General features: G+C 43.6%; 1 protein-coding gene and 1 long non-coding RNA gene across 13 annotated transcripts in view; one reads left to right on the top strand and one right to left on the bottom strand.

The window, feature by feature from the left end:
* LOC106017239 (uncharacterized) overlaps positions 1–12,592 on the bottom strand; it is a 49,102-nt gene extending 36,510 nt beyond the window's left edge. For 3 of the 6 annotated variants that reach the window (XR_011812347.1, XR_011812349.1, XR_011812348.1), the window contains exons 1-2: positions 12,454–12,592; positions 12,248–12,356 (exon numbers count right to left, since the gene is read on the bottom strand). This is a non-coding gene — a long non-coding RNA (uncharacterized lncRNA). The remainder of the gene's footprint in view (positions 1–12,247; positions 12,357–12,453) is intronic. The other 3 variants (XR_011812346.1, XR_011812344.1, XR_011812345.1) reach the window with 1 other exon arrangement.
* Positions 12,593–13,319: 727 nt separating this feature from the next.
* Positions 13,320–26,809, top strand: part of KCTD15 (potassium channel tetramerization domain containing 15) — a 54,657-nt gene continuing 41,167 nt past the window's right edge. The window contains exons 1-2 of one of the 7 annotated variants that reach the window (XM_027466958.3): positions 22,382–22,519; positions 23,793–23,877. In XM_027466958.3, coding sequence (XP_027322759.1) covers positions 23,866–23,877 — 12 coding nt within the window. In that variant the 5' untranslated portion in view covers positions 22,382–22,519; positions 23,793–23,865. Of the gene's footprint in view, positions 13,949–22,381; positions 22,520–22,757; positions 22,990–23,025; positions 23,174–23,792; positions 23,878–26,809 lie in introns of those variants that run through there. The other 6 variants (XM_027466957.3, XM_027466959.3, XM_072043967.1 and 3 more) reach the window with 6 other exon arrangements.

The following is a 26,809-nucleotide window of genomic DNA, read 5'->3' as shown; positions in this document are numbered from 1 at the left end:
AGGCAGTCTTACATAGCTTGTCCCAATATATTTCTATTGCATCCCGATGCCTGCCTGTAACATCAAAGGATAAGGACATTTAATTACGTAGGTGATCTGGTGACAGAAGGGTACAAACTAGCCATGTAAAACATCTTGCAGAAGTTTTAATATCTGCAGACCTCTACATTCCTATTTTGGAAAAATAAAATACCTTGGTGGGGAAACAAATATTTTAAGATCTACTTCAATTCCTTGACCGGAATTATTTAAAGTTTGGCACTTCATAAAGGTATTATCCAGCAAACAAACATGAAATACCTTTAAGGAAATAGCCTATTCTTTCAGAAAGAAGAAGGTGACAAAGGATGCTGTCTTCATTTGAAAGTACAACACTAACCACAAGAAGCTTAAGTAACTCCCTATTACAGACTACAGAACTACTTCAAAAATTAAGTTACAGACAAGAACATCTGAAGTACAATTTAAAGTGTAATAAAAATTAAGCACTTAGATTAGTTCTCACAACATAAAAATCACAACAAAGTTTGTCTGAGATCAACAGCTGCAAACTCACCCTTAGGGGCATCAAGGCAAGAGCCACCCCAGCAAGAAAATATTTGTTTCTCTGTGAACTAAATTCAGTTCTTAAGAAGTATCACCATCCATTCACTCCACCACCATTTACAATGGTTCTTCTACACCACATTGCATTCCAAGCATAAATGTCAATGAAAGCATGCATTGGTCTTGGTCAGGTTAGAACTAATTTTCTTCCTAGTAACCTGTAAGGTGCTGTGCTTTGGACTGGGTCCAAAGTAGCAATGATTACATGGGATGTTTTAGCTGTTGCTGAACAGTGCTTGCACAGCCTCAAAGCCACTTTTTTCTCACGCTGCCCTGGCAGTAAGTAGGCTGGGGCACACAAGACGTTAAGAAGACAACCAGGGCAGCTGACCCAGACTGACCACAGAGATACTCCATTCCATATGGCATGCTCAGTAATAAGAGCTGGTGGAAAGAGGAGAAAGGGGCAGGAGGGGCATATGTTGAGTGTCATGGTGTTTGTCTTTCCAAGTACCCATTACATACGAAGCCCTCCTTTTCAAGGAAATAGCTAATCGTCTGCCTAATGAGATGTAGCAAGCAAATTCATTGTTTTGCTTACACAAGAAGCTTTGCTTTATTTATTAAACTGTATTTATCTCAATCCACAAGTTTTCTCAGGTTTACCCTTTCTGATTCTTTCCCCCACTGCAGTGATGGGGAGCAAATGAGTGGCTATGTGGTGCTCAGCTGCTTACTGGGCTTAACCCTCAACAAAACCTCAGAAATTCTACAAATGGCTACAGATGGCACACGGCCACTTGACCAATGCGCTTATTTACACAAGTCACTCAGATATGCAAGGACTTAATACAAAAGAAAATGGTCATTCAATTCAAGTACCCGAGCTACTGCTCACTTGCATTTCAACATGTCACTTTACGTGCCATTTATTCTTTGCATGACACTGTAAGTGGATGCATGGGAAGTCAGAGCTTCTCAAAACTTAAAAAAAAATAAGAAATAAATAAATCAGCATTCATATGAGACAAAGTACCAGCAGTTTACTACAACAGCAACATGCTACACTCTAGAAGAAAGCAATATAGTAGTCAGCTCTGTTTTGACCACTGATCTTTTCAAATGCAGCATAAGCCCAATTTTCAATAGTGAAAAGAAAAATCAACTACACATTCCAGTTTCCCATTAGCAGGTACCTACTCAGTTCTCCAGTATGCATCTCTCAAAATGCATTACCATCCTCCTACTGCAACCTTTTACTCAGCTGCCATTCCACCTCACGAAACAAAAGACCTTTCCGAAATTAAAACAGGAAAACACACATGACAAATTAAGATTTTTCTTATCTGTATAGAGCTCACCACATTGTAATATGCTACCACCTTAGCCTGTTGTCCTGTCATTTCCATTTAATTCTTGTCGTACTCTATAGTGGCTCTTCCTTTACCAAGTTGTGATACTAACAGTATTTTCCCCTCAGACAGATTAAGTTTAAATACCTGTCTCGGAGGATGTAGCCTTTAATTTGAAAACTAGAAACATTAGTCTGTATCTCAAACAATAGTAGTAACAAGTTTAAAAACCTTACCCTCCTTTAGCTTTCTCAGTCTTTTTGAAAGATCTGGCAGCTGCCCAAGAGGGAAAAAGTGTCCCAGTAATAAGAGGGTGTGCTGCTGGAATATGTCATTTCTAAAACTGTTGATCATTAGCAAAACACCATAGATCAGGATCTTTTTAACCAGCAGCATTAGAATAACTTGAGAGGGTGACTAAAGCCAGCGAACACAGTTTTCCCCATAATTACTGAAAAATGAAACTAATTTCTTTTCACCCTGGATGTCTTTTACCTCTTGCCAGAAGCGTTAATATAGAATATGGATGTTAATAATGAGGACAGTAGGAACTGGAAGTGTTTTAAGATAAAGGCTGACTTTTTAATGGTGTTCATGTGTAGTGTAGCATGCCATATAATTAATACAACTCTTTTACCAATTCAGAATGTGTGCTTCTCTACGTGGAACTGCAGTTCTGAAGATATTGATTGCAACATTTAGCCCTTTTGCATTCTCTTATCTCAGATGATTAAATACTTTGGATGAAGTTATAACAATGCAGCTTTCATTTGTTTTCAAATGCTTTCTACTTTCCAAATATAATATAGCTAGACTCCCCCTGTACACATGCTTTCAGACCTGGACAAAGACCGGCAGTCCCACTAAATCTTTACTGTTTTAGTATTCAGCTGATCTGAATCACAGCAAGTCTTCTCCCCTGCAAGTTTCCTTGCGGAGAGGGAAAAAAAAAAAAGATGTAATATTGCAGCTTTCGTTATTTCTCCTCAATTGCTTTTAAGTTAGATTTGAGCAAAACCTACAGTTTCATAGCATTGTTGTTCAGGGGATGAAAAAAGAAAACACTCTTCAGTTATATTCCACAGGCAAACTAAGATTAATAACCAGCCAGTCTTCTCTTTGACCCTCTGTTATTAACTCTGCTCCAGCTCCCAGAATGTTCAGGGAAGTCCACATACTAACTGAATCAAGGATTTAATCTGCTTCTTTTCATCTAAGAATACATGGTTGGACAGCTTTAGAAGTGACACTTATGATTATTTTATCTTTCAAAATACTTTTTCCTAACAATGGCAATCTCACCACTATCTGCTACCTTGGTCTCTTATGTTCACCTAAGAACTTAAGTCCCAAAATATCTTATAATAACAATGATTTCATGCACTTGAAATATTGCCCTAGCAGAAATAGCAAGAACTTGAATTCATTACAATGGAGGACAGGAGAGATATAAAAAAACATCTTTGGGGAATATTTTCATGTTGTCAAGCACAAGCACGAAATCCCTACACATCTAATGTACTGCAAAGCTAACAGTTTCTAGGAGTGTGCTACAAGCTTCAGCTTGAACTACTCAATCACTTTAGAAAAAAGAATCTGCAAGTGTCCAAATGTATCTTCTGCAAGTGATAACATTTCCGTTAACAGTATGGATTGATTGGAAAAATGCCTTCTCTAATCACTCACTAGAGAAGCAAAAGGAGTCCAAACCAGAATTTGCAATCAGCTTAAATAATAATCTGACTAATGACTAGGTTAGCTACATGGGAACAGAAGCTTGAAGGAACAAAATGAGTGGCTGCAGGATTATCACAGGATAGTGACTGCTTATCAGCTAGGAGCTGTTGGAAAAAAACATCTCCTCTGAGAGTTTGGAGAAACTTGTAGCAAAGAGCTGCAGACATCCAGCACCACTTGAAAGAGAGTTAAGTGCATTTGGAACAAAATTACTTTCCATATACCAGCAGCCAAAGGATGCAACATCTTCCTAAGAGGCCAGATAAGTTTACAAAAACCACCCCCAATAAAAGAGGGGGCTGCAAACACATTGACACTTTCTTAACATGCTGCAGCAGGATGAAAGACATGGAAGGACTGCAGAGAGAAGAACTACCTTGTGAAGATGTCACCTTTAAGATTTATAAAAACATTAAGTTGTGAAGGTTACAAATAAAGAAAAAAGAATGAGTTGCTGCTTTCAAATAAATAAGCAAGTGGAGGCTTACATAGGGTAAAACCAATTGGCTTCTGCTTTGTACGGATTTATGGCTATGAACACACATACAGAGCCATATGCACAACTCTGACAATGCCTGTGGCATGGAGAAACACTCGCAACCTCTGCTCCAAAACACATTTGCTCTTTGTCTATTGCTTCCTGTAAGAGATATAGAACATTTATTTGCCATTTCTGGCACCGGGGTTTATAGATAGATAGATGTTAAGCTTCCCAGTACACAAAAATAGGCACAGCTACAAATCAATGATTTTTTAATCTTCAAGAAGTTCTTGATGCATTAGGGACTGAATTTTCAACACTTAAGGAATACTCAAAAGGAACTCAAGACTGCAGAAGCATGTAAGCATGAATTTCTGATCTCTCCATACACACACAAGTCAGGGAAGCCAGGGAGCAGTGCTCAGCTGCAGCCTTCTGCATCCAGTCACTCTAGAAGTGACATGGGCTGAAAAACTCTGGGAATGAAGAGGCAGCAGACAGGTTACATGGCATACAAGTGAAACACTTGTTTTTAACCCTTCTCTGGCTTCCCTGTACATGTATGCTATGTAGCTTGCTAACCCCACAGCAATGTCTCAATACCCAAGATTGAATAACTTACTATTCTACCTTACTTGCTTTTTTACCAGTTTACACATTAAATATAAGAGCCCAGGCCTTCACGAATAACAGTCAAACTTCATTTAGTTATTTTTCTCACAGCAATATTCTTTTTAGAATGTCGTCCAAAGATACCCAAGTCAGAAGCAGAAAATGTCCACCTCTTCTATCTTGCAGTGCCTCACATATCTCAAGTTTGAGCAAGCCCACAACATCAAGCCACAGCATTACCACATGGTACCCTGCAGCAATGAAATCACTCTTGATGCAGGCCAATGAGAATAGGGAGAACCTTCTTTTTGTATGGCATAATATGAAGGAGAACTTGTGGTTTCAGGACAGAGAAGAGATCCTCGTTAAGGAGGATGACAGGATGGAGAAGAAACCCAGCATGATTTGAACAATAGCCCCCTCTCAGGTATAGGACAAAGAAAAACTGGGCAGAAGGTGGTGGATGAGGGGATAGAACACAAAATTGCTCTCCAGAGAGCTGTCATATTTAGATGACCACCAGGAATTCCTAATACATATGGCAAAGCCCAGTCAACCATTTTGCAGAGGTCCTTTAAAAAGCACCTTAAATAACCCTACCTTCCAAATACCTATAAGCACTGTGCATTTTCTGAATGCACATATACAACTAGCTCCTAATTGAGCAAAGCCCAGGCAGCCCCAGACTGTCAGCAGTGGGTCAGTTTCTTGGGTAGATTGGGCTTAAGGGCAGGTACCACAGCACAGCTGGAGCTCTGTGAGGGGCTGTGGGAGACATTTATTTCTCCTGACACTGTAACTTACTGTGTCAGTCTCAATGTTATCTGGGTCACCGCTACAATTTTGTGGCATCAACAGCAGTAGCAGCTCTGCTGGCAGGCTTCCCTTCGGTACCTCCAACAACGTAAAAAGCAGCATTCAGTCCCGACCACTGGAAAACTTTGATTACAAAGTCTAATCAAGGCAAAACTTCAGCCCAGGTTCCAGAGAAAAAGAATTATCACTGAACAGTGGCGTAATTAAACCATTCTGGCTGTCAGACATCCAGTGGAGTAGATTGTGCTGCAGCTGCTATTCCATCTCTGACAATAAACTTAGTACATTTACTTGTTCCTTCCCCTCTCCCTCAATTTTCCTTACAAGCCAGATGTGAAGCAGCAGAGCAAACACGCGTTTTAACCTTCCCCTTCCTGCATCCCCACACAGGTTGCGTGGGTGCTGCTGCCTCTAAATCCGCAGCAGAGCCACGAGGCCCGGAGCGCCGGAGGGATGTGGTGCTCCTGTGCCGTTTCCATGGCACTGCCAAGGCCTCGGGGCTGAAGCCCTGCTGTCTGCCTTCTCCCGCCCAGCTTGCAGAGACAGAATAAACGTGCTTTCTCAGGGCTACATGGTTATTGTCTTTTTCCTTCAGAGCCATCTCAACACATCATTCCCATTGTGCTTGCTTTTCCTCCCTATTTCTACTGTCATTAATTAGGCTAGCACTTTATGGCACCACTAACATTTAGGGCTTACCCAACAGAGGAGGCACACAGCAGAAGGTGGTCCCCGTCTCTGAAGAAGCCATGCTAGTACACTGCACATACCACCATGATGACAGAAAAAGCTTAAGTATCTCAGTTTTCTTATATATTTTTCTTCTCCCATTGGAATTAGGTGCACAAAATACCAAAAAAAAAAAAAAGAAAGGAAAAAAAAAAAAAAACACACAAAAAAAAAAACACAGAAACCTGAGAACTGGGGTTCAGATTTTTGGATATTGATTGCTTTTCATTTAAAAAATGTATGGGTGTGTTTCAATAAAAAGAACAAAAAAATAAGAAACACTGTATGACATAGAGAAAAGACCAAGAGTTGTTAATCAGTTGATTAGCAGTGAACCTGTGAAAACACACAGCCATTAAAGATTTACCTGATGACTTTCACCCTCCCCACTTCCCCCAAGGAGAAAGAAATTCTAACCAGCAAAAAACACAAGTACAAAATGCCCTACACTTTGGAAAGGAAATAAACATGTATTTGCAAGAATGACCCTCTGCCCTGCTCTCTGCGATGACATAAAAATGGGAATAAAGTCTCAGTGTCCAAATCTAGGTGTGATTAATACAAGATTCAGAGCCAGAGAGAAGGAATTTAGTTGCAAGGAAAATTGGCTGCTCTTTCATCTGAACCTTTCTTCTTTTCAAGAAGATTTTACCTTAGAAGGAAGGGGGGAAAAAAGAAAACTTTGTCATTCCTTTTTCTTCCTTATGACAAGCTGTCACTTCTAGATACGGGAACCGTATCACCATGTTGCTGGAGAGAATACGTGGGGCATGATTTCTCCTTTCCTTTGATATGAAAAGAGATTCAAGTAATAAAGAAAGAACTAAGAAGAGTAATTGAAAAGCAGCTATTTTCAAATAAGCAGAGCCAATGTTATTTTAGTATGACATTCCATGAAGCAACAGTGGCATCCAGTGGTATAGTTCCATAAGCAAGTTTCATATCCAGCTTTCACTAACTTCAGTTCTATCAGAAAATTTTTGCAACAGATTCTCAAGAAACCCTTCCCTTACTCCTCCTCTCCCCCCAAGACTTCTGGTTTGATTTTTAGGCTAGATCTAGAGAGTTCTTAAAATAATCAGGCTTCAACTTCACTAAACCTTGTGTCGCTCATTTGGGATGTCAAGACAATTAAACTAGAGTAACTGCTCCTCTTTAATAGGACTATTCCTATATTTACATACCCCTACAGTAATCTGAAAGCTACTAACGGATGTAACTAGGTTCCCTGAGGGAAAACACAGCCTTGTTCCCTCCCCCCAAGATAAAACAAACATAAACCAAGCGTCTCAGGAAGAGACTGAAGCTTGGCCTACGTCCAGTCTTCATATGACAGCACAGTAACAGAGTTTAACTGCTTTTAATTGATGTGGTTTCACAACTATGAGTGTGCCTACACAACCTACTTCAAACACACAGAAAAGTGTAATTATTGCCATTCTCACGAGGAAGAGGTAGACCGGAGAGGCACAGCTCAACACTGAACTAAACTAAATGGCACAGAATGTACCAGCAACCTCTTTCCCCAAGTCCTTCCACTTGGACTCATTTAGAATATCAATAAGAACTGTGACTAATGCACTGCAGTTCTGCTAGCACAGCAGAACAGTTCACTCTTCAGAGTAAACAATGCATTTTACTCATCATGGTACTAAAACATCACAGTTGATGTGTATGCCCCAGCTTGTGACTCCAGCAATCTGGTTACCTGAAGGAGCATGTTATTCACTCATGGTGCTGTTACATGCCCGGTGTGGCAGACCAAGAAGAAGCCAACCACCTCAGCTGGGTCTCTCCCATCTCATTGTCAGGACTGACCCAGATGGAACTGGAAGGCTGAAATGCCAGATTTGTCAGATAATCACTATATGGTTTCCCTGCAAGAGTTGGCTAGTTCCCAAGAAGCGTTATTTGTGAGCAAGCAGGCAAAAATTTGCAGATGGGAGTTTGTCCCCAAATAATGGAAATGTCACTGTCAACAGTGATACACAACTCTTAGAATGTATTGTCCTAGCAAATAAGATGCCAACATTAAAATAGAAGAAAAATACAGGAAAACCAGTACTATCCAAAGGCAATAGGACCCATGCTTAAGTGGAAAATGCCATATGATTGTGATATGAGTGGGTGAGGTTATGCACTGGAGATGATCTCAGTCTCCAGCAGTGGTATACATACTGCTCCACACATCACACAACCCACTTTTAAGCCCCCCTCCCTCTCTCCCTCAAAAGTCTGTTTATCATTCACAGATCTTTCCTTCCTGATGCTATCTTTCCACCAGATGTCACACTTCTCCTTTATTTCTTGCCTACTCCTGTACTGGTAACTTCAAACCCTATCACATAACATAGATATATTAGTGCCCTTACTGACCACTTCCACAGAGGATCCTTCACTAAATATCAGTCCCTCCAGTTGATTGGCAGTAAAAACACGGCAGTTAAGCAACAGAACGCGTGCTGCTTTGTGCAACTATGTTTACAGGCCTCATTTAAATAGTAGTGCTTACATTGTCATAACCAGAAAAATCTGAATAACTCTTAGAGTCCAAAAATACACATTGTTACACATCAACAGGTTATTTAAGGGAACAAGAATTCCTTTCCATATGTCATGTTTTTAAACAGTGCCTTTCTTCGTGGTTTTATTTTTCAAGTATGTCATTACTTACTCTAGAGGGGAGAAAAATCCATTCACATTGGCCAAATGCACACAAAAGGAACATTATTTTCCAGCCAAAACACCTAAATCCCACATTAAATAAATGCTTTATGGTATGATTTAACCTATCAGAAATGAATTATTTGAACTCAAGGGTATTTTAACTATGAGAGTAAAGTTTGGTCCAATACTGTTATGTTCTGGTATGACCTCTCATTTGTTCTACTTTGAGAACAATTTCCAAACTGCTGTGCCAGGAGTAACCCACTAACATTAGATATCTTACAGTCTGCAATCAGCCTTCTCCTGTTTTGATATATATAATGCTAATATATTATTCTAGAAAAATAATCCTTAGAAAGTTTATTTCAAACACAGAATTACTTCAGCTTCACTGTGCTATCATACTAGACTGCAATGGTTTAGTTTGATGAATTTATACAATTTCTTCCCTGTCCTTAGACAATGACCTATTTTTAGACACACATCACACTGAGTGAGTATGTCACTTGATAGAATACCATCCCGAAGATTCAAGTCTGTCATAAATAAATATGTAAGACAAACTGGTACATACAAGTTGCCTCTGAGACCTGCTTTCAAGTCCATTCCAGAATGCAGAGAATGAAAATCATTTCAAATGAATGTCTGCTGGTCTCTGCCATGCTTCTTCTGTAAGAATTGCACATCACAAAACCGATGAGCATTTCCATACAGACAGCTCTAAGTACAGAAGGAGGAAGATAAAAAGGAATCCTTCCGCTCACCAGGTGACAACCCTTTCCCACCTCTTTCCTTCCCTGCCTCTCACAGGGGAAGGCATCTACAGGGATTCAGTCACTGCTTCTCGTTAATTCTGCAGAAAGGAGAAATTACCACCTTATCAAAACAAACAAACAAAATGAACCCCAACAGTAAGGCAACTTACAGAAGTATTTTATCTGAGGAAACAGCAGTTGGCTTAGGGTTTCTTTTTTTGGTTTTTGGCTTTTTTTTTTAAACTCCACCTAGCAAATATTGCCTAGCAACAATGGGAGAACCCTCCTAACAAAATGAATCATGCAGGTATTGGCTGTTTATTCCCATGAAGGGCTGTGTTTCCACCCTGTCAAATGACATCAAGGCCATGTTGCCAGAGGCATTGGGAGTTTTGACCTCTAAAAGGCAATTTTCTCACTGTCTGCTCAGAAATGTTACATTTTTCATATTGAAGTCTTTTATATCATATCTTGTAGGTTTTAGATCTATAAATAACATACTAAGAACCTCCAGTACAATAAACCACAGCTACTATGTTTTCCTATTAACACTGTAAACATTAAATATCACAGTTATTACTCCATTAGCATAACTAACTATGAGGCACAAAGAAAAAGCATTAAATTGCATGGCCAAGTTCACTGTAGGTGAACAGAGACCGGTAGTTGGTTCTAAATTTGAGGAAAAAAATATCCACTAGATCACCAGATATCCACATAAGCAGGGAAGACCAAAGCCAATCTGAAGTATAGCTCCATTAAGTATTCATGGGAGGAATTACAATTAAGTGTTTTAAGTTGCAATAAGGACATGGGTTCACGACAACAACGCTAACCAAATAGTTAAGTGCTGTTATTTGTACAGCAAGGATGCTGTAATTCTCCCCTGTAAAGAGACAAGTACGGGTTTTCTTCCACCACCCCATTACTTCCTATTAAAAGCTGCCTATGTCCTAGCTGGAGCAGCTCTGCTGTGAATGAACTGGGAGCTTTGGTCCTGAAATTATTGCTTTCCTAATTGCTCCACAACGGATCAAATACTCTTTTATGCAGCCTGTGACATTTCAATTTGTCTAGTAAACAGTTAACCACAGTCCTGTATATGCTCTTGAACTAATATTATGTTTTTCAAGCTGGGAGCAGATGAAAAATAGGAGTCCTAGAACACCACAAGTGCTGTTCTCTGCTAACTCCACTGTGAAATACCATCAGGTTTTTGTTTTCTTACTTGCTTTTGGCCATGTTAAAACAATCATCAGATCTGTAAGAGGATCAGAATTTGCAAGCCATGCAAAGGCAAGTGGTTGTCCCTGATAACAGTAGCATTTTCACAAAACTTCTCTATCCTGTAGTATGGCACTATCAGCGTTTTTCACAAAATTGTTCTATGCAGCATACAGACTAAAAGTATGACAAAAGCACCAAAACTATCTTCATACAGAAGAGTTTTGATAAATAAGCCCCTTACATTTTTTTTCGACCATCTACTAAGTACCTAAAAACAATTACCTTGCATAGTCAGAGAGAACCTTCATAATAAACATTTGTGAAATAAAGTAGAAGTACTCTAGTGTTTTTTGTTTTGTTTAAAACAGTTACTGTTCTCAGAAAACCAGAAAGTAATCTCACATGATTCAATAATCCTTTTCCTCCAAAATGCTCAAAGATCTTGTTTTAATTCTGAACGTCACCTGCAGATTGGCAAGCTTTTTTGGGTATCATTAGGAAAACGATGCCATGGCCTCCAACTACTTTTTTTTTTTTTCATTTATAAAAGAGAGGCACAAAAACCTCCGCATAGAGCAGTGGTTGGAACATTTTTTGATTAAAGCAAAATATTAAGTGTTTATTTTCCTATTTAAGGAGTTTACTCCAACATTTTCTTAGAACTGAATAGTAATTCCCTATACTGTGTACTTTCTATCCTAGGAATGGAGTATTTCTCTTCATCAAACAACATTTAATTTGCTACTCGGTACTTTGTATAGGCCACAAAGCATTTAAGAAACAGCAATCTGATTTAGAGATTCAAACACTTTGATTAAACATCTATTTCTGGGAAGACAAGTGTCAGCACTGTTGGTACACTACTCCTTGGTCAAAAAAAAAAAAAAAAAAAAGAACTCAACAGTTGAGAAAAGCTTGCCATGCTTTGCAATGCAGCGTGAAACTCTGGAGTTTACAGATATTTAGATGGCTTGATTTATTCAGTCACCATACCTACCGAATCCAACTTCGATTATTGCCTTCAAATTTAGTTTGTCAGGAGACCTGCTCCCTTGTTATCAACCTCAAAAGACAAGTTCACTCCAAAAATAACATCCCATACACACATATATATACATGTGTATACTTCTATACTTATTTATGCGTAAGAGTCAGGCAGAGAGAGACCCCAAGGGTCTCAGAAGGGGCTCTTCCACCTGAGGGCTACAAGCAGGCAGCAGCCTGGCTGGCAGCAGGAGGAGAACCAGCACTTGGTGCCCTGTGAGGATAAGTTGAGAAGCTCACCTTCCTGTGAGAAGCTGAGAAAAAGCTGAGAAGCTACCTACCTCTACAGGAGGGTAGCCAAAACAGTGCTGTAACCGCGTTAACTACAGTGTGCTTCCTCCTGAGGTAAAGGGAGCCGCAACAGCAGTTTCTCTCAGTGCAACCCAGGACCTAGACAGATTGACAAGTAACTTTTAATTAACTGAGCCCTAAAATACACCTTGGTTGCCGCAGTCCCCCTGAGAGCACCTCACGCGGATTAGCCTACCACAGGGGCGTTAATTAGAAGCACCACCACCTCCTGCCTCCCTGAGGAGCGCGCTCTCCTGGCGGCTCCCCAGACGCCCCTCACGGCTCCCAGCCCCTGCCCACACCGGCAGCCCTTCCCTCCGCCGAGCGGCACGCCTGGAGCCCCCTCCCGCCCACCTGCCTCCGCCCAGCGGCCGGGCCCCACTCTGTCAGCCAGCCCCGAGGGAGGCACCGCCCGGCCCCACAGCGGGCGGGCCCCGCGGGGACCCCCTCGGCGTGCCAGACCCCGGCCCTCGGGCCCTGGCCCCTCAAGCCCGGGGGCGCCATTTTGCTGTCGCCCCCCTCGGGAGCAGCCGCCGGTTGCCACGGCAACGGCGGGTGGCGGGAAGGCCGCTGCGCCGGGCTGAGGCGGCGGCGCCGGGCTGAGGCGGGCAGCGGGAGGGAGGCCGAGGGCGCCGTCACCACAGCCTTGATCGCGGCCTCCCGGCCCCGTCGTGCCCGGCATCCCCACGGGGACAAGGAGCCCATGGCTGTCCCAGGGCCGGTTCTCTCTCCTGCACAGCAATGCCGAGCGCCCAGCCCTCTCGGCCCTTCGGTTGCCCCCACCTGATCCACACAAAGTCCTGACTGCTGCCCTACCGAGAGCACCGTTTGTCCTGCATTATTCATGCTCTCAGCACTGGAAATGAAAAACGAAATATATATATATATATATATATATATATATATATTCATTTAAAGCTATTTTTCAGATCGCTTCGAAATTCAAATTAATTAAGATTAATTAAAAATTAAATAAAAAATAAAAAGCTCCAAAAGTGATTTTTATTTCACTTACATCTTTAATGTAGCAGTAACTCCAGTGGGGCTGGTATTTTTAGTTTCATGTGGCACAACAAGAGAAACGGGGACTGGCTATCCTAACGTGGCAGCGCTGAGGAGCAGGACCACGCAGGTGGCAGCCTTCAGTTGAGGATATGAAGGGCGAAACACATCTGGCAAGCCAAAGGGGAGACAAGGAAGGGACACTGCTACTGAAGTTCCCTGTAAGAGTGGCCTCCAGTCATTTTTCCCCAAAGCCAAACAGATTTCCTAATGGCCCCAACAAATGCAGGGTGAGGAGAAAGAAGAGCCCCATTCCTGTCTCTCCCCTCAGCACCACAGCAGCTACCGCCAGGCTTTTTCCCTCCTTGGATGCATGAAAGAAGAACCTTTAATCCTCTTGGAAGAAGTGCCCTTTTCACAGTCGAAACACCCTGCCATTCTGGGAATATGAATGTAGATGCTTTTGAAAAGCAAGTAAATATCTGGCCCACAGGGGAAAAAGTCTGCATTTGAATTTCAGGCCTGTGACTGAACAGTGAAACTCCTAAAGGCAGAGAATGCAGAAGCAGTATGGGATCCTCGCGCAGACCCAAGTGTAATCCTTACACTATCCCCCATCGTTTAACAACCCCACCGGAGCTGATGACATGGCTTTTGTCAGCGGTCGGGTGTTGAGTGCTGGAGTCCAGGTAAGAAACAGGTTCCCAGTATGCTGGGCGCACATAGAAATACAGGAAAACACTTTACTGCTCCAAATTCCCAAAGTAATCTGAAATAAGGTGCAAGAATTGGGTAGAAAAGCAGCAAAAAGAAGGGCTTGTACGGTCATAGTTACATAGCTGGGATTTCATGGCCTTGGGCAGCGTGATGTTGACTATTTCCACCAGTTCAGTTAATTTATCCTTCTGCTGCTGAACCACCAGTTTCTGGTGGCTCCACTGACAGGTAGTTAGTCACCAGCAGTTCCTTGGTCAGTCACAACTTGGGATAATCTTATGAGGAAAAGTAGGTGGGCTGAAAATAAACTCCAGGAAGAGGTTCATTTCTGAACAAGGTGGGTCTCCTATGTTATGGATAATGCAGTGTGTTCAGAAACAAGGGATTAATGTGAGACACTGCTTGATGCTAGGGCTTCTCGATTACCTTCATTCAGCAAGGAAAATCATATGTCTGAAAATTTACCTGCACTTCTTTTCCAAGAGGATGTCTTGACACCAAAATACTTGACTAAATAATACTTTACAAACATATTAAACACAGGTAACAGACCTTTGCATAAAGCAGAATGAGTATAATATTCCAAAACTGGCCAAAACCGTAACTGTATTAATCGTTGCTATAAATTACTTTGAGAAGGGCAATATGCAGGGTCCAGTATCATTAAATCATTTTTATTTCAAACTGTATTGAGGCTAATCTGTTTACAGGTTCCTTCTGAAATTCCCACAAAGGCTAATTGCAAATAAAAGCTGGATATTACAATCTAAAATTAACTTCCTTTAATAACCTTTCCAACTGAAAACTTTGACTACAAGGTGGCAAAAACTGTGTGATTATAATAGAACACTTAAACTAAAGGTTAAACAAGGGTTTAGCAAAGAATTTGGTTATTCTCTCCTCTATGCACCATTTCCTTCAATGCGTATTTCATGATGAGAAATGTGCTTCTTATTTAAAGAGTTTACTCCAGCACAAAGAAAGGTAATCTCTTCTTCTCTCTGAGAAGAAATCCATGACAGAAATGTGAACTAATCCAATGTTTAAAGAGTTAAGAGCACAGATCCATGAAAAATGATGCTGCAGCACATGTTGGTTAGAACAGATAAGTATGATTTCCACTACTTGGCAATGCTGTTTCTATATCAGACTTTTTGGAGACATCTGTTTTATTAACTTCACATACCTGCACCACATCTGAAGTGATACCATTGGTATTAAAGAATTTACGGTCTGGATTCTGAAATTTTCCTCTCACAGAATATTTGTCTCTGTTTTTCAACCAAATGCATGGTTTCAAGTAAAGAAGTGTATGCCCCTGTGTCTGCCTCAAAGGATGCCAGGCAGGAGGAATGAAAGGCTCTGAATATCTGCATATCTAAAATCAGTGAAGCAAAGGAGAAGAGACCATCAGGGAGACTGTTAAGGTCCCTGATTCTCAGGCCCAGTGTAAATTAGAGCCCAGCTGGCAATGGTACTCAGGAGACCATACGCTAGCTGAGGATGGCTGGAGCACAGCATGTTGCAACCATATGTCTGACATACTGCCTCCCTTCCAAGGGTCTCTGGCATAACGGGATTTGGATAGGCTCTGCTCAGCTGTCCAGGTTCAGAGCCCTCATCTTCTTTGTGCTAAAACAAAGGCATCCGGGCTGCAGCTAAAATCTCATCCCCAGCAGCGCCTAAGCAGGCCAGGAAGAACAACACTGCCGTGCATCACCCTCTCGGTAGGAGCACGTTCCCACCACGGTGTGTGGTGGAAATGCTCCAGCTGAGCCCACCCACATTGCAGGTGGGCAGGGATGACCATCACGGGGTTAGGATGCTGGGATGAAAACTGGAGCTGTGCTGCAGCAGCACCACAATGTAGATAGACCTGAAAAAAACATTGTTCAAAACTGCTGTCAGCCCCAAGTTTTTCTGTGTTGCAGCAGTAGGAATCCTAAACCAGAACACTGCTACTGCTGCCTTTTTGTATTGACTATTATCAGGAATTAGTTTTGTTTGTTTGTTTGTTTTTCTGAGGTGTGTCCTAATTTGCAAGTTAGCCTTAGCCCCACAAACTCCACTACTCATTTCATTTAACAGATAAATTTCATGACCCTGAATTATTTTTTTTTCAGTTTCCTCCACACAGCTGTGCTTTTTCTGTTAGATGTTTTGTGACACAAAAGTGTGCTTCATTCATTCTCCATGTGCTGTTAAGTTTGTGTTCTGTTTTAGTGGCCAAGAAGTCAATCCCTTGCCTCCCAAGAGAATTTATCCGTCTACTCAGACTGCTGTCTGTGGATCACAACAGCTTGTACATCCTTTCACTTAGAGCTGGTCTGAAACTGCAGTGTTTAAGAACATTTTCTTCCCTGTTACTGACATCAGACTTTCCCTGATCTTCCCTTGATTACTCTGTCCCTTTCTGGAATCACAGGGAGTCTCCGTATCTGAAAGAATTTGCTCAGCTTTCTTCCATTCTCATGTCAGCATTGTGCTCTGTTGAGCTACTGCTCTCTCAGATTCTGTCCCAGCCGTGCAAGATCCAGACCCCTCAGTCTATTATTTGCCAAAGAAAAAGAGGGCTGAAATTCTGCTCTGTAAATAAGAGCAACCTACCTGTGATTCTAGATGTGCATGTATATCCTAAGATATCCTAAGAACAGAACGTGATATGATCCAAAAGGGGCATTATGGCTCTTTTCTTTATTCTCTGCATTCAGTTAAGTGGTATTTTTGCAGTGTAACTTATTCCAGACCTTTGCTGGAAGAAGCTATGCATATAACCTCCCTTAGAAGTGTATTCTGTTGGGAGCTGCCTGGCTACACAGAATTTTATACATCGTTCAGCTAAGTCAGCGATCCATATGCAAAAATCAAGCTCTCAGGGACACCATGTGGATTTGTGACATGCTACAGAGTACTGTGTGTCTCCAAAAACCAATGAATGGATTACACTCAACCATAAAAAAGTTTTTTCCTCTCCGTGATGTATTTAATATGGATAAGCTTTATTTAATAAGTAGCTAAAAATGAATGCCATGTAAGTTACTTAAGCAGGTTAAAAATATTCCTTGATACTGTAACTGTTTAAGACCATGAGTGAGAGAACACAACAAACTGAGAAATACCATGCTGAGAGCTAACATGGGACATCTTCATTAAGTAAATTTAATTTGAGGAACTGTTTTTGGCTTATAACAGTCAGAAGCAGAGGAGACAGGCAGACCTCTTCTATCCTGTATTTCCTGACAGGGTATTTCATCTTGGCAGTCCAGTGTAGATTATTTCCTTATATCACACTGTTGTCATGAGTTAGGCACTGGATAATGGATAGCCTCAAAAACAGACCGTATGTATTTAGTCAATAAAGTAATGGTTTGTAAATTCACACAGCGGCAATCCGTCTCTTGAAAAGAATAGAGGAACATTCAAGGGAAAAGAGTGACAAGACTTGGTGAGTGCCTAATGATCAGATTTTGTTCTCTGCATGGTCATGCTTTCTGCTCCCAGGAAATTCCTTATCTGCCTACAAAACAATTTCTTGTCTAAATTAGCAAATCCTGGGTCAAATTTCCACTGCAGAATGACTGGCACTGCAGCTGGCTTCAACTGGGAGATGTCCTTAATTCTTCCCTTTTTTTTTCTTTGCTATATGTCAACCGACTGTGGCAAGTGTTGGTACTTCAAGGTGCTTAATATTTTCAGGTTTCTCACAAGAACAAACCTTTCCCGCCAGCTCAACGCATTTGTAACATCAGCCTTCCACACCTCTGCTTCTATCTCATTTTCGCTAGGGGAGGTGATGGTGCTAGTCACAGGACCCGTGGTGTGCCTGCTCTGCGCTCAGATGTGTTTCTCCCCATGTTTCTGCAGTCAGTCTTCTCCCTCCAGGAAACCAGCCTAAAGGCAGTCACATCCATGAATCCTCACTGAAGGCAAAAAAATCACATAGGCTTTGCTGACTGAAGGCACACTGGAGTGTCCAGCAACTACTTCTGAGGCACCTATGTCTTACTCAAATCTTTGCCCCCCAAGTAAAACTCCATCTAGAATACAGCTGTGCCTTAACTGTGATTGGGAAAAATATTAGTCTACATATAGACGTAGATTCCTTTCTTTTAACGGAACAAAAAACTAATTAAACCTGCTTTAAACATTCCATTCGATGATAGACTTTCTTATATGAAATGCCCACTGGGGCGTGAGGTGTTTCAGAGAGGACCAGGCAGTCTGGGGATTTCTTCCTTCAGTTTTTGCAGTTAGTTCTCACCACCGAGAAGCCAGAAACAACCTCAGGTTCAGATATGTAACAAGAGAAGTCCTGAAGTCAGGCTCAAACCTCAAGTTATGACACACATGGAAAAGAAAAAGCACTAAGAAAGAATGAGGTCTACCAAAATAAATTCATACAGGCCCTTGAAGAGCAGTACAGACTGGAAGTCGTTACGCTAATTCGTACATCATGGTGTAGAAGAGATTGATGTTATTTTTCAGTTCACAATACCTTCTTTCACACAGACAATAGAATTAAACCTGATCTTTACTTTGTATGTAATTAGAAATGCATTTGTAACATTTTTTTGAAATCTAGGAAATTTCTATTCCTTTAAATTTGTATCTTTTTGTGATCCTGTCATCTTCTGTTCACTAAAAAATACACAAGGCAATAGTTTTGGAAAACACCAAAAAACAGAGAAAAATTACATGGGGTTCTTTTTGGACTTCTATTTCACAGAGTCTTAAGACTGTCAGGAAATTTTTGATCTGTTCATTAAAAAAGTTGAAATGAGCTCCGTAATAATTAGATAAAAAAAGAACAACAACCACACATTATGGAGTGGTTCTGCCCAATTCAGGTTTTAAGCATTTACACAGAATACAAACTGCTGATAAGAAAAAAATCCAAAGTATTTATTTTGAAGTATTTAGTATCTTAATAAACACATGCTGGGCATTTAGCCAAGAAGTTTTAAAACACCATGATGAGTTATAACTTAGCACTGTTCGTTATAATATCATACAATCATGCTCAGGAATCTTCTGTTATAAATTTTGTACTGCTTTATAAGGAGGATAATAGAGTTGTTGAGAAAATAAGTTATGTATGTTCACTTCTAACAGTATTTCTTCTTTTTTTCGCTACACACTAGTTAATATTTTCCTTTGTACACTTCTTAATAGTTGAGCTCCAAGTGAAACTCTGGAAAACAACATTAGGATTCAAAATGAAGTGGAAGATTTTATTTTCAGGGTCACAAGTAGCATAGCGAGATTTCTCTCTTAAACAATGACACTTAGTATCTCTGTAGTTCTATGAATACTTTTGAAGTGTCATATTAAAACCAATCTCTTGGCCTTCAGGCAAAGAGAAGCAATTAGTCTTGGAGTTGTGAATAAATAAAAATCCATTTATATACCCGTCCTTGACATGTACCTTGCAAATCTTAGAAACTTCATCTAGTGGGAAAAGAAATGTTAAATCACGAACGCCAATACTAATCGTATTGCAATGTTGCTTCCTAAAACTGTTTAGTTTGTATCAATCTTTTAAGTATTAATTCATATGTATATATTCATACATATTGAAATACAACAACAGAAAGGCATTCGCACACTTGAGTGAGAAGAAAGAAAAGAGTGAGTGCATATAGAGCTATAATGCGCACTTTTATTATCCTTGGCATTAAGCTAGGCAAGAAAAAAATCAAAGCTCCCAAGTACATTGTTCTTTTCTAGATACTGTAAAAACAATCCTGCACAAGCTACGTACCACGCGCGTGCCTCTTTCATCCCAAGTGCTCCTAAGTCTTCACTTTGGTCTGCAAGCAAACACAACAAATCTTTATTAGCCACGCATCCCATTACCGTGCGGCACAATTAAATGGTACCTGTCGCAGATGTGCTGGGATGAGTCAGGAAACAATTTCTACTTTTTCTCAGTGCAATATTTTTAGGTCCTCTCTTTCCTCTTTGCTTTGCCTCAGCGCAGAAGCATCCTATTTCTATGATGCTCTGCTTGCTGCTCAAGATTCTCCTATTTATTTATTTAGCAGTCAGTAGTTCACAGCAGAACATAGTAGCCAAGTCCTCCCAAAGAGTTGCCTGCGCCCCTACAGAAACACTGAGCACGGCTGGGGCCATGTGCCAGGTCACCGAGCCTCAGTGGATCTCGTCCTCCCCGTCCTCCACTTGTTGAGCAGAGATTTGGGAGATGAGGCCGCTCAGGCTGCAGCCTGGTCAGGTGAGGAGGTGAGGCAGCTGTCTGGGGGCACGCTTGTGCTCGGAGGTCACTGCGGGATAAAATCCAGCCTCCTGTGCCGCTCGCTTGCAGAGAGTCACAGCCCACAGGTCAGAGGTGGGACGGTGACCCTGGCGAAGGATCACACCTGGGCCGGTGGGATGGTCAAGGAAAACAAATTGTAGTCTGTTCTGGATGCAAATCTCTCTGCTGACCTAGTTCTCATTCTCCTTTTCATTTCAGAAGCTCAGCTAAAAATCCATAAATTAAGGAAATTAACTGATGGAGCCTCCGGCATCTTTGTAAGCTATTTAAATCTTTAAATTTACAACATCTTCTGCATATATCAAGTAATTGAACTAACTGCAGGGATGTAACTTTAATGAGAAAATTTCCCTCTTCTCCTGTAGTTTGTACTCGAGAAAAAAAAAAAAAAAAAAAAAAAAAAAAGGAAAAAAGAAAAAAAGAAAAAAAAAAAAAGCAAGCTACCCTTAGGAGCAAACTTTCTGTTTATTCCTGCCACGGAAGGTAACTTTACCCCCGCTCCCCGCGGCGGGGTCCCGCCTGCCTTCCCCGCGGCGGGGCGGCCCCGGGCCCCGCGGGGGGTGCGCGGAGGGGCGCGCAGCCCCCGCCCCGAGCCGGGCGGCCCCGCGCAGCGTTGCGTAACTCCCTGCGCGGCCGCGCTCGGCGGCTAGAAGGCGCTGCAGCCCCGCCGCCAACGGGACGCCCCTTCCGCGGCCGCGGTGCAGCCCGGCGGAGCCCCCCCACCCCCCGTTTCTCCGCCTTAGCAGAGCGCAGCCCCGCGGGGACTCGAGGAAAGGCGCGGACACGGCCGGAGCTGAAAGTTGAAGGCGGGCGGGCTCTGCTTTAAAAAACATAATGTATATAATATATATATATGATTTTTTTAGGAAGGGGGGGGGTGTCGCTTGCCCGCCCCCGTCCCCTCCGGGCGCGCTGCGCGCCCGCGGAGCCGCCCGCGGAGCCCCGCGCCATCGCGCCGTGCGCTCTAATTGAAATGGCGCTTTTGGCCGGGGGCGGGCTGCCAGGGCGCTCCGCAATAGCACAATGCATGTCGATAGACGTCATTTGGTTTTAATGGCCTACAGGAAATTTGGCGTTTACAATGCGAGACATTAGCAAAGGGTGAAAGGGAGGGGGAGGCAGGCGGGGGGGAGCGAGGGCTGGCAATAATTGCGGCCCCCCCGCCGCCCGGACCCCCCGTCTGCGCCCCGGCGGCGCTGGGGGCTGGGGGCCCGCCGTATTTTTTTTGATATATTTTATTTTTTATTATTTATTTTTGAACTTGATCTAGTTTATCAACAAGTGCAGAGTGGGTGCTACCCTAATTGTAACCGAGGAGCCGAGAGATGTGAGAAACGTGCCCTGCGTTACTTATTTGGGAGCCGAAAATTTATGCCTAGTCGAAAACGCCTGGGGAAATATTACATCAGACCAAATGACAATGATTAAAATCAGCTTTTTCCCCCCCTTTCGCCCCCCCTTTTTTTTTCCTCCTTCTTCTCTCCAGTAAGTCTGCTGAAGGACGTGACGGCGGCCCGAGCCCGAGCCTCCCCGGCCCCGGACCGTTATCCCCGGGCAGCGCCGGGCCGGCTGCGCGGGGCTGCGCGGGATTTGCGCGGAGCTCCGCGCCCCCCCTTCCCCCCCTCCAAGCCCCGAGGGGCTCCGCGGGCGGCGGCGGCGCCGGGGGGCTCGGGTTGGGGCGCCCGCCGCCTTCCCGGCCCCATTCCGTTGTCAAGGGGTTGTGTTTGATTTTATTGGGGGGGTCGGGGGGGAATAAATGTGGGGACCTTCACCAAAAGGAGGGGAAAATATCCAATTTTCATCGCAAAATTAGCTAGGGCGAGAGCAAAGGGCTGAGCTAATTGTAGCCTAATCCTCTGCCCTGCAGGCGTTTGCAAAGCCCTGAGCAAGAATTCGCTTTTTTTCCTCCTCTTCTCCCTTCCCTCTGTTATTTAGAGACGGGATTATTGCCTTTCTTCTCATAACAGCCTCGGCAGTTTCATTTAAAGGCTTTTTCCCCCCCTCGCACACACACACACATCCGCGCACAGACAAAATAAATAGAAAGAAGCAAGGAAAAAAAAAAAACAGAGAGGGGGAGAGCGAGCGAGGAGAGAGCAGCTTTAAAAATCACAATAATCACAGCAGGATCCGAGCGGCAAAGACAGTAATAAAAGAAAAAAAAAAAAAGAGAGAGAAAAAAAAAAGAAAAAGCCAACCTAAACCCAGCCACACACAAACCCAAGCGAGCCCAAAAAGCCGAGGGGGGGCTCGCAGATCTCCGCTCAAGGTAAGCAACGCGGCGGCCGCTCCCGCGGTGCCCGGGCCGGGCCGGGGCGCGCCGTGCGTTCCTGCGCTGCGCATCGCGCTGCACCGCGCCTCTCCTCCTCTCTCTCCCCCCCCTCTTTTTTTTTTTTTTTTTTTTTTTTTTTTTTTTGGGAAACTGCCTCTTCTCCCAACTAACTCGGCTTCCGAGGAGCAGCGAGCGGAGGGGCGTTTTTTTTTTTTCCCTTTTTTTTTTTTTTTTTTTTTTTTTTAAAGCTACAGGAGCCGTTCGCGAGCCTCCCCGCTTCGCTAGCGCTGCGTGGCCGTGTGTCCGTGCGTGTATGTTTTGTTTTGCTCCGCTCCGACATGGGCACCGCCGGCGGAGCCCCGCGGCCCGGGCTGCCCGCGCTGCCGCCCCCCCGGCCGCGGCTCTGAAGCCGGCCCGGCCCCGGCGCGGCGGCGGAGGCGGCGCGGTTCGCTCCGCGCCCTCGCACGGTACGAGGGGAGGAGGGGGGGGGGGGGGGGGCAGCGCTGCGCGGGGTTTGCGCGGGGCTTGCGCGGGGGCGGCGGCCGGGCACAAAGGGAAGGCGGGCGACAATGGGGAACGCTGCGCCTGGAAGCCGCGGGCGGGCTGTGAATGAAACTCTGGCGCCAGTGAGAGTGGAAGGCTCGGGCTGGGGTAGACTTCAAACCACTCTAGGCTATAGTTTGCATCGGGGCTGCTGCATGCGATGTGGCACACTTCTGCGAAATGAATGCGTTAGCCGGGCTAATGCTCGCCACCATTGGCTGCGCAGGGCTTGCACAGGAGCGGGGATTCGTGTTTTTTTTTTTTTTTTTTTTTTTTTTTTCTTTTTCCTCGCGTTCATCTAAGACATCTCCTTTCTTGTTATGTGGGAATAAGTAAAGGACGCCATGTTGTGCTTTTTTATTTTTTTTTTTTCGGGGGGGGGGGGAATTTCCCCTTCGGGCACGGGGTGCCCGCGGCAGGCACAGGCGCAAGTCCCGCGGGCGGGCGCGGTGCTGGCCGCAGGTCTCCGCGGGGCCGGGGGATGGGGAGTCGGGGGGACAGCGGAAAGCCTCGTCTTCTTCTCCCCCTTTTTTATTTCCTTTCGGTGAGGAGACCTCCAGAGGGAGCCCCCCCTCTCCTCTGCCCCCCCCCCCGGAAAAGTTTTGGGCACGACCCGCTGTGTCACGGTGCCGGCGCGGAGGTGTGTGCGCGAATGTTTGCGGACTTTGAATCGCCGAGCCCCGGCGGGCGGAGGCGGCCAGTAACCCCATCCCTTCTTTGTCTTTAGGCTCGCTCCTCGCCGTAAACAATTGTCTCCGAGGGGCTCTGGAGGCAGACCCGAGCGGTCGCCGTGCGTGTTTATGGAGACAAAGGTAATCGCCCGCTCTGCGCCCCGGCCCCTCCGCCGGAGCCGGGCCCCGGCTCCGCGCCCGCTCCCGGGGCCTCGGCGCCCGCTCCCGCAGCCCCGGGGCGGCCTCGGGCTCTGCCCCGGCGAGGTCGGGGCTGCGGGGAGGGCGGGGAGAGCCCCCCGGCCCCCTGCTCCCCGCCTCGGTCCCGGGGCACCCCCAGCTCCGGCGGCCGGGGGGAGCCAGCCGGCTGCGGCAGCGCCTTCAACCTGCAGCCCTCGGCTGGCGTCGCGAACGCGCACGAAGGAATTAAACTGCCCGAGTGAATAACAGCATTAGTTTCAATTAATTTTTATCCTGGCAACAATAAACTTTAGCAACAAAGCGCCTTTACATCCTTAATTAGCCTTGCTTCCCATCTGTAGTCTTTTAAGTGCCTGCTCCTTGATTTAACTTTGTCCCTCCTTCGGAGCTGCCTCCTTTTTCATTCCTTCCCCTTTTTTCTTGTTATCCCTTCCAGACTGCTGCTTGCTTCTCTCCTGCAACCTTTCACCTCCCTTGTCCCTATCTGTCTGCTCTGCTCTCTGCAGTTTATTTCTACTGTATTTTCCCAACATCAACAGCAGTATTGGTTACCATGGCCCCGAGCTATGTGCAGAGGTGGGAAAGCTTCATCCGCCCAAAAGTTCTTACACTTTTGAAGTCTTTCTTTTAGTAGGATCTGAAATGTATCATCTAGAGTGTGTATTAAATGAACAGTATTCCTGAAGGCTTTAGAGCAAGAAAGGCAACACCCTGGAAAATTCTGCAGTCTTTCAGCATTCTCTGCCCTAGGGTTATAGCCCTGGGCACGGAGCTGAATGGAGCTCTTACAACTGCCTTCTGTTTACCTTTTATGGTTAAAATAACAGCTTAGCAAAGAAGCAACTTCATGGAGAAACGATTCAGTGAAATCATCTCAAGCTGTAGCAGCATAGCTAGTTTAATCACCCCTAGAGAGCTGAACAACTGTGAGCACAATGGGACACAAAATCATTTTGTGTGTAAATGAGCATGGCATTGTGATTATTTCACTTTGCATGGGCAAATAGTTTTTACAAGCAGTACTTATGCAGTTAGCTTAGAAAGGCAGAAAAAGATAAGCTGGCTCTGAAAGATCTTGGTGTGTAATGTTTGAAAAACTAAATATTCAGATAATTTGGGAATCAGGCTCTATTGATTTTGCCTTCAGCAGGTTCCTGTGTTACTTATTAGAGCGGGGTTATTGCCTGTGCCACTAGTTGGGATGCTGTATCCTGTTGTAGGCAACTAAAGTGCAGGGATTATTTTACATGGTTTAATAAATGAAGTTTGTTAGTGTTTCTGCAATATTTACCCTTAAGGTTTTAATTTTCACATCAGTATTAGAAAATATGTGCATAAAGACTTTCACTGGATAAATACATTTAGGATTTCGCTTTGTGCATAAAATAAGTGCATTACTCGGTGTGATGAATTTTATCTGCGTTTTACATTAAGAAGAGGAAGGAGTCATTAGTAGGGTTATGGTACCTTAAGAAATACGGGATGTTTATTTTGTTGGAGCACTACGAGTCTTTTCAATGTCCTTAACGCAGTATTCAACAATTATGGCCCTTGATAATTTGCTCCTACAAAATGACTGAACTCCGCAACTTTAATAAACACGGCGGGCTCCTTTTTTTAATGCCAATGCTCTCCAAGCAGGGGAAAAGCCCATCTTTTAATTCCCCTTCTCCTCCCCTCCCCCCAAAAGCCAGTAGCATCCTCAGTAAGTATGAAAAGCCATAAAAGTTTGAGAACTATTTTAGCTTTCCAGTGATTTTCTATAATTAAGTGTTTTTTCAACACATGCTCTAGCTGAGAGATGCCAAAAGCAGAGGATTGTTCAAAAGGTCCCTCCAGTGAATAGTATAAATTAAATATCTACTGTGTGAGTATGGCCTCACTGAGAATCTCAGACTCTTTACAGATCAAGGAATTTACTGGTATACTAACATTAAACAAAATCCTAAGATAGCAGCAGTGTTTAAATATGCACAAATAGATTCAGATCACTTGATCTTTAGCTATCTCTGCATATTTTAAAACTGAAGTCTGTATTTCAAGACAAATGGTTAAATACAAGACTCATTTACAGAGGACTGGAAGCCCTTTGATTTCATTTGGAAATTGTAACAAGGGGTACAGATGAGTCCTAATTAGGCACTTGTTTTGTGAAACTGCGTGAGATGTCTTTCTAAGGCAGCTCTATACCGCGCAAGGTCTGTACCTTTATCATTAGTGATAATAGTTAGGGTCTGAACAAAGACAGGGTTGACATTCAGCCTGTGTCTCCTGACCCTTTCATTTAAGTGAAGGAGCAGAGAATGAACATGAGTTTGCAGTGCTCTTTGGTAAGAGGAAAAAAAAGTCTTTGTGTTGGCAGACAGCTGAGGCACTCACAGATTAGTAAACACATCACTAAAATACTGCAGGTACTTGCATACTAAGTTGTTTTTAAAAGTTAGTTCTCCTATGTATACTGTACGATGCATTTAGTACAGCTTGCCCACAACAGGCTCTTGTGGGAAACGAGCAAGCAACATCTTCAGTCATGAAAGGATTCAATCACTTTCCTTGAAGGTGGTGCTGTAGTAAAAATGTTAATGCCCAATTTCACATCGACTGACACACAAGTCCTAGGACAGAGTTGGTATTTGCTTCGCGTTCAGTGCAGATGTCCATTCTGCCTCCGAAGAGAAAAGGATGTGGATTCACAATGGGGTGATGTATTGCTGCGCTGTAGATGCAGGAAATCCTTAGGAGCTAAACTAGATGAAATGCAGTAAATGGAGATGTTGTGATGACTTTATGAAGCTGTCCAGATGTGTTAGTTTTTTTCAGTTCCTTTCTGCATAGCTCAGATTTTTATTTTTGCTTTATGAAGAATGTTGCTAAT

The sequence above is a fragment of the Anas platyrhynchos genome, chromosome 12 (assembly GCF_047663525.1).
Source record: "Anas platyrhynchos isolate ZD024472 breed Pekin duck chromosome 12, IASCAAS_PekinDuck_T2T, whole genome shotgun sequence".
NCBI lineage: Eukaryota > Metazoa > Chordata > Aves > Anseriformes > Anatidae > Anas > Anas platyrhynchos.
Note: the sequence above shows the minus strand (reverse complement) of the source record. Positions and strands in the feature narration are given on the sequence as shown.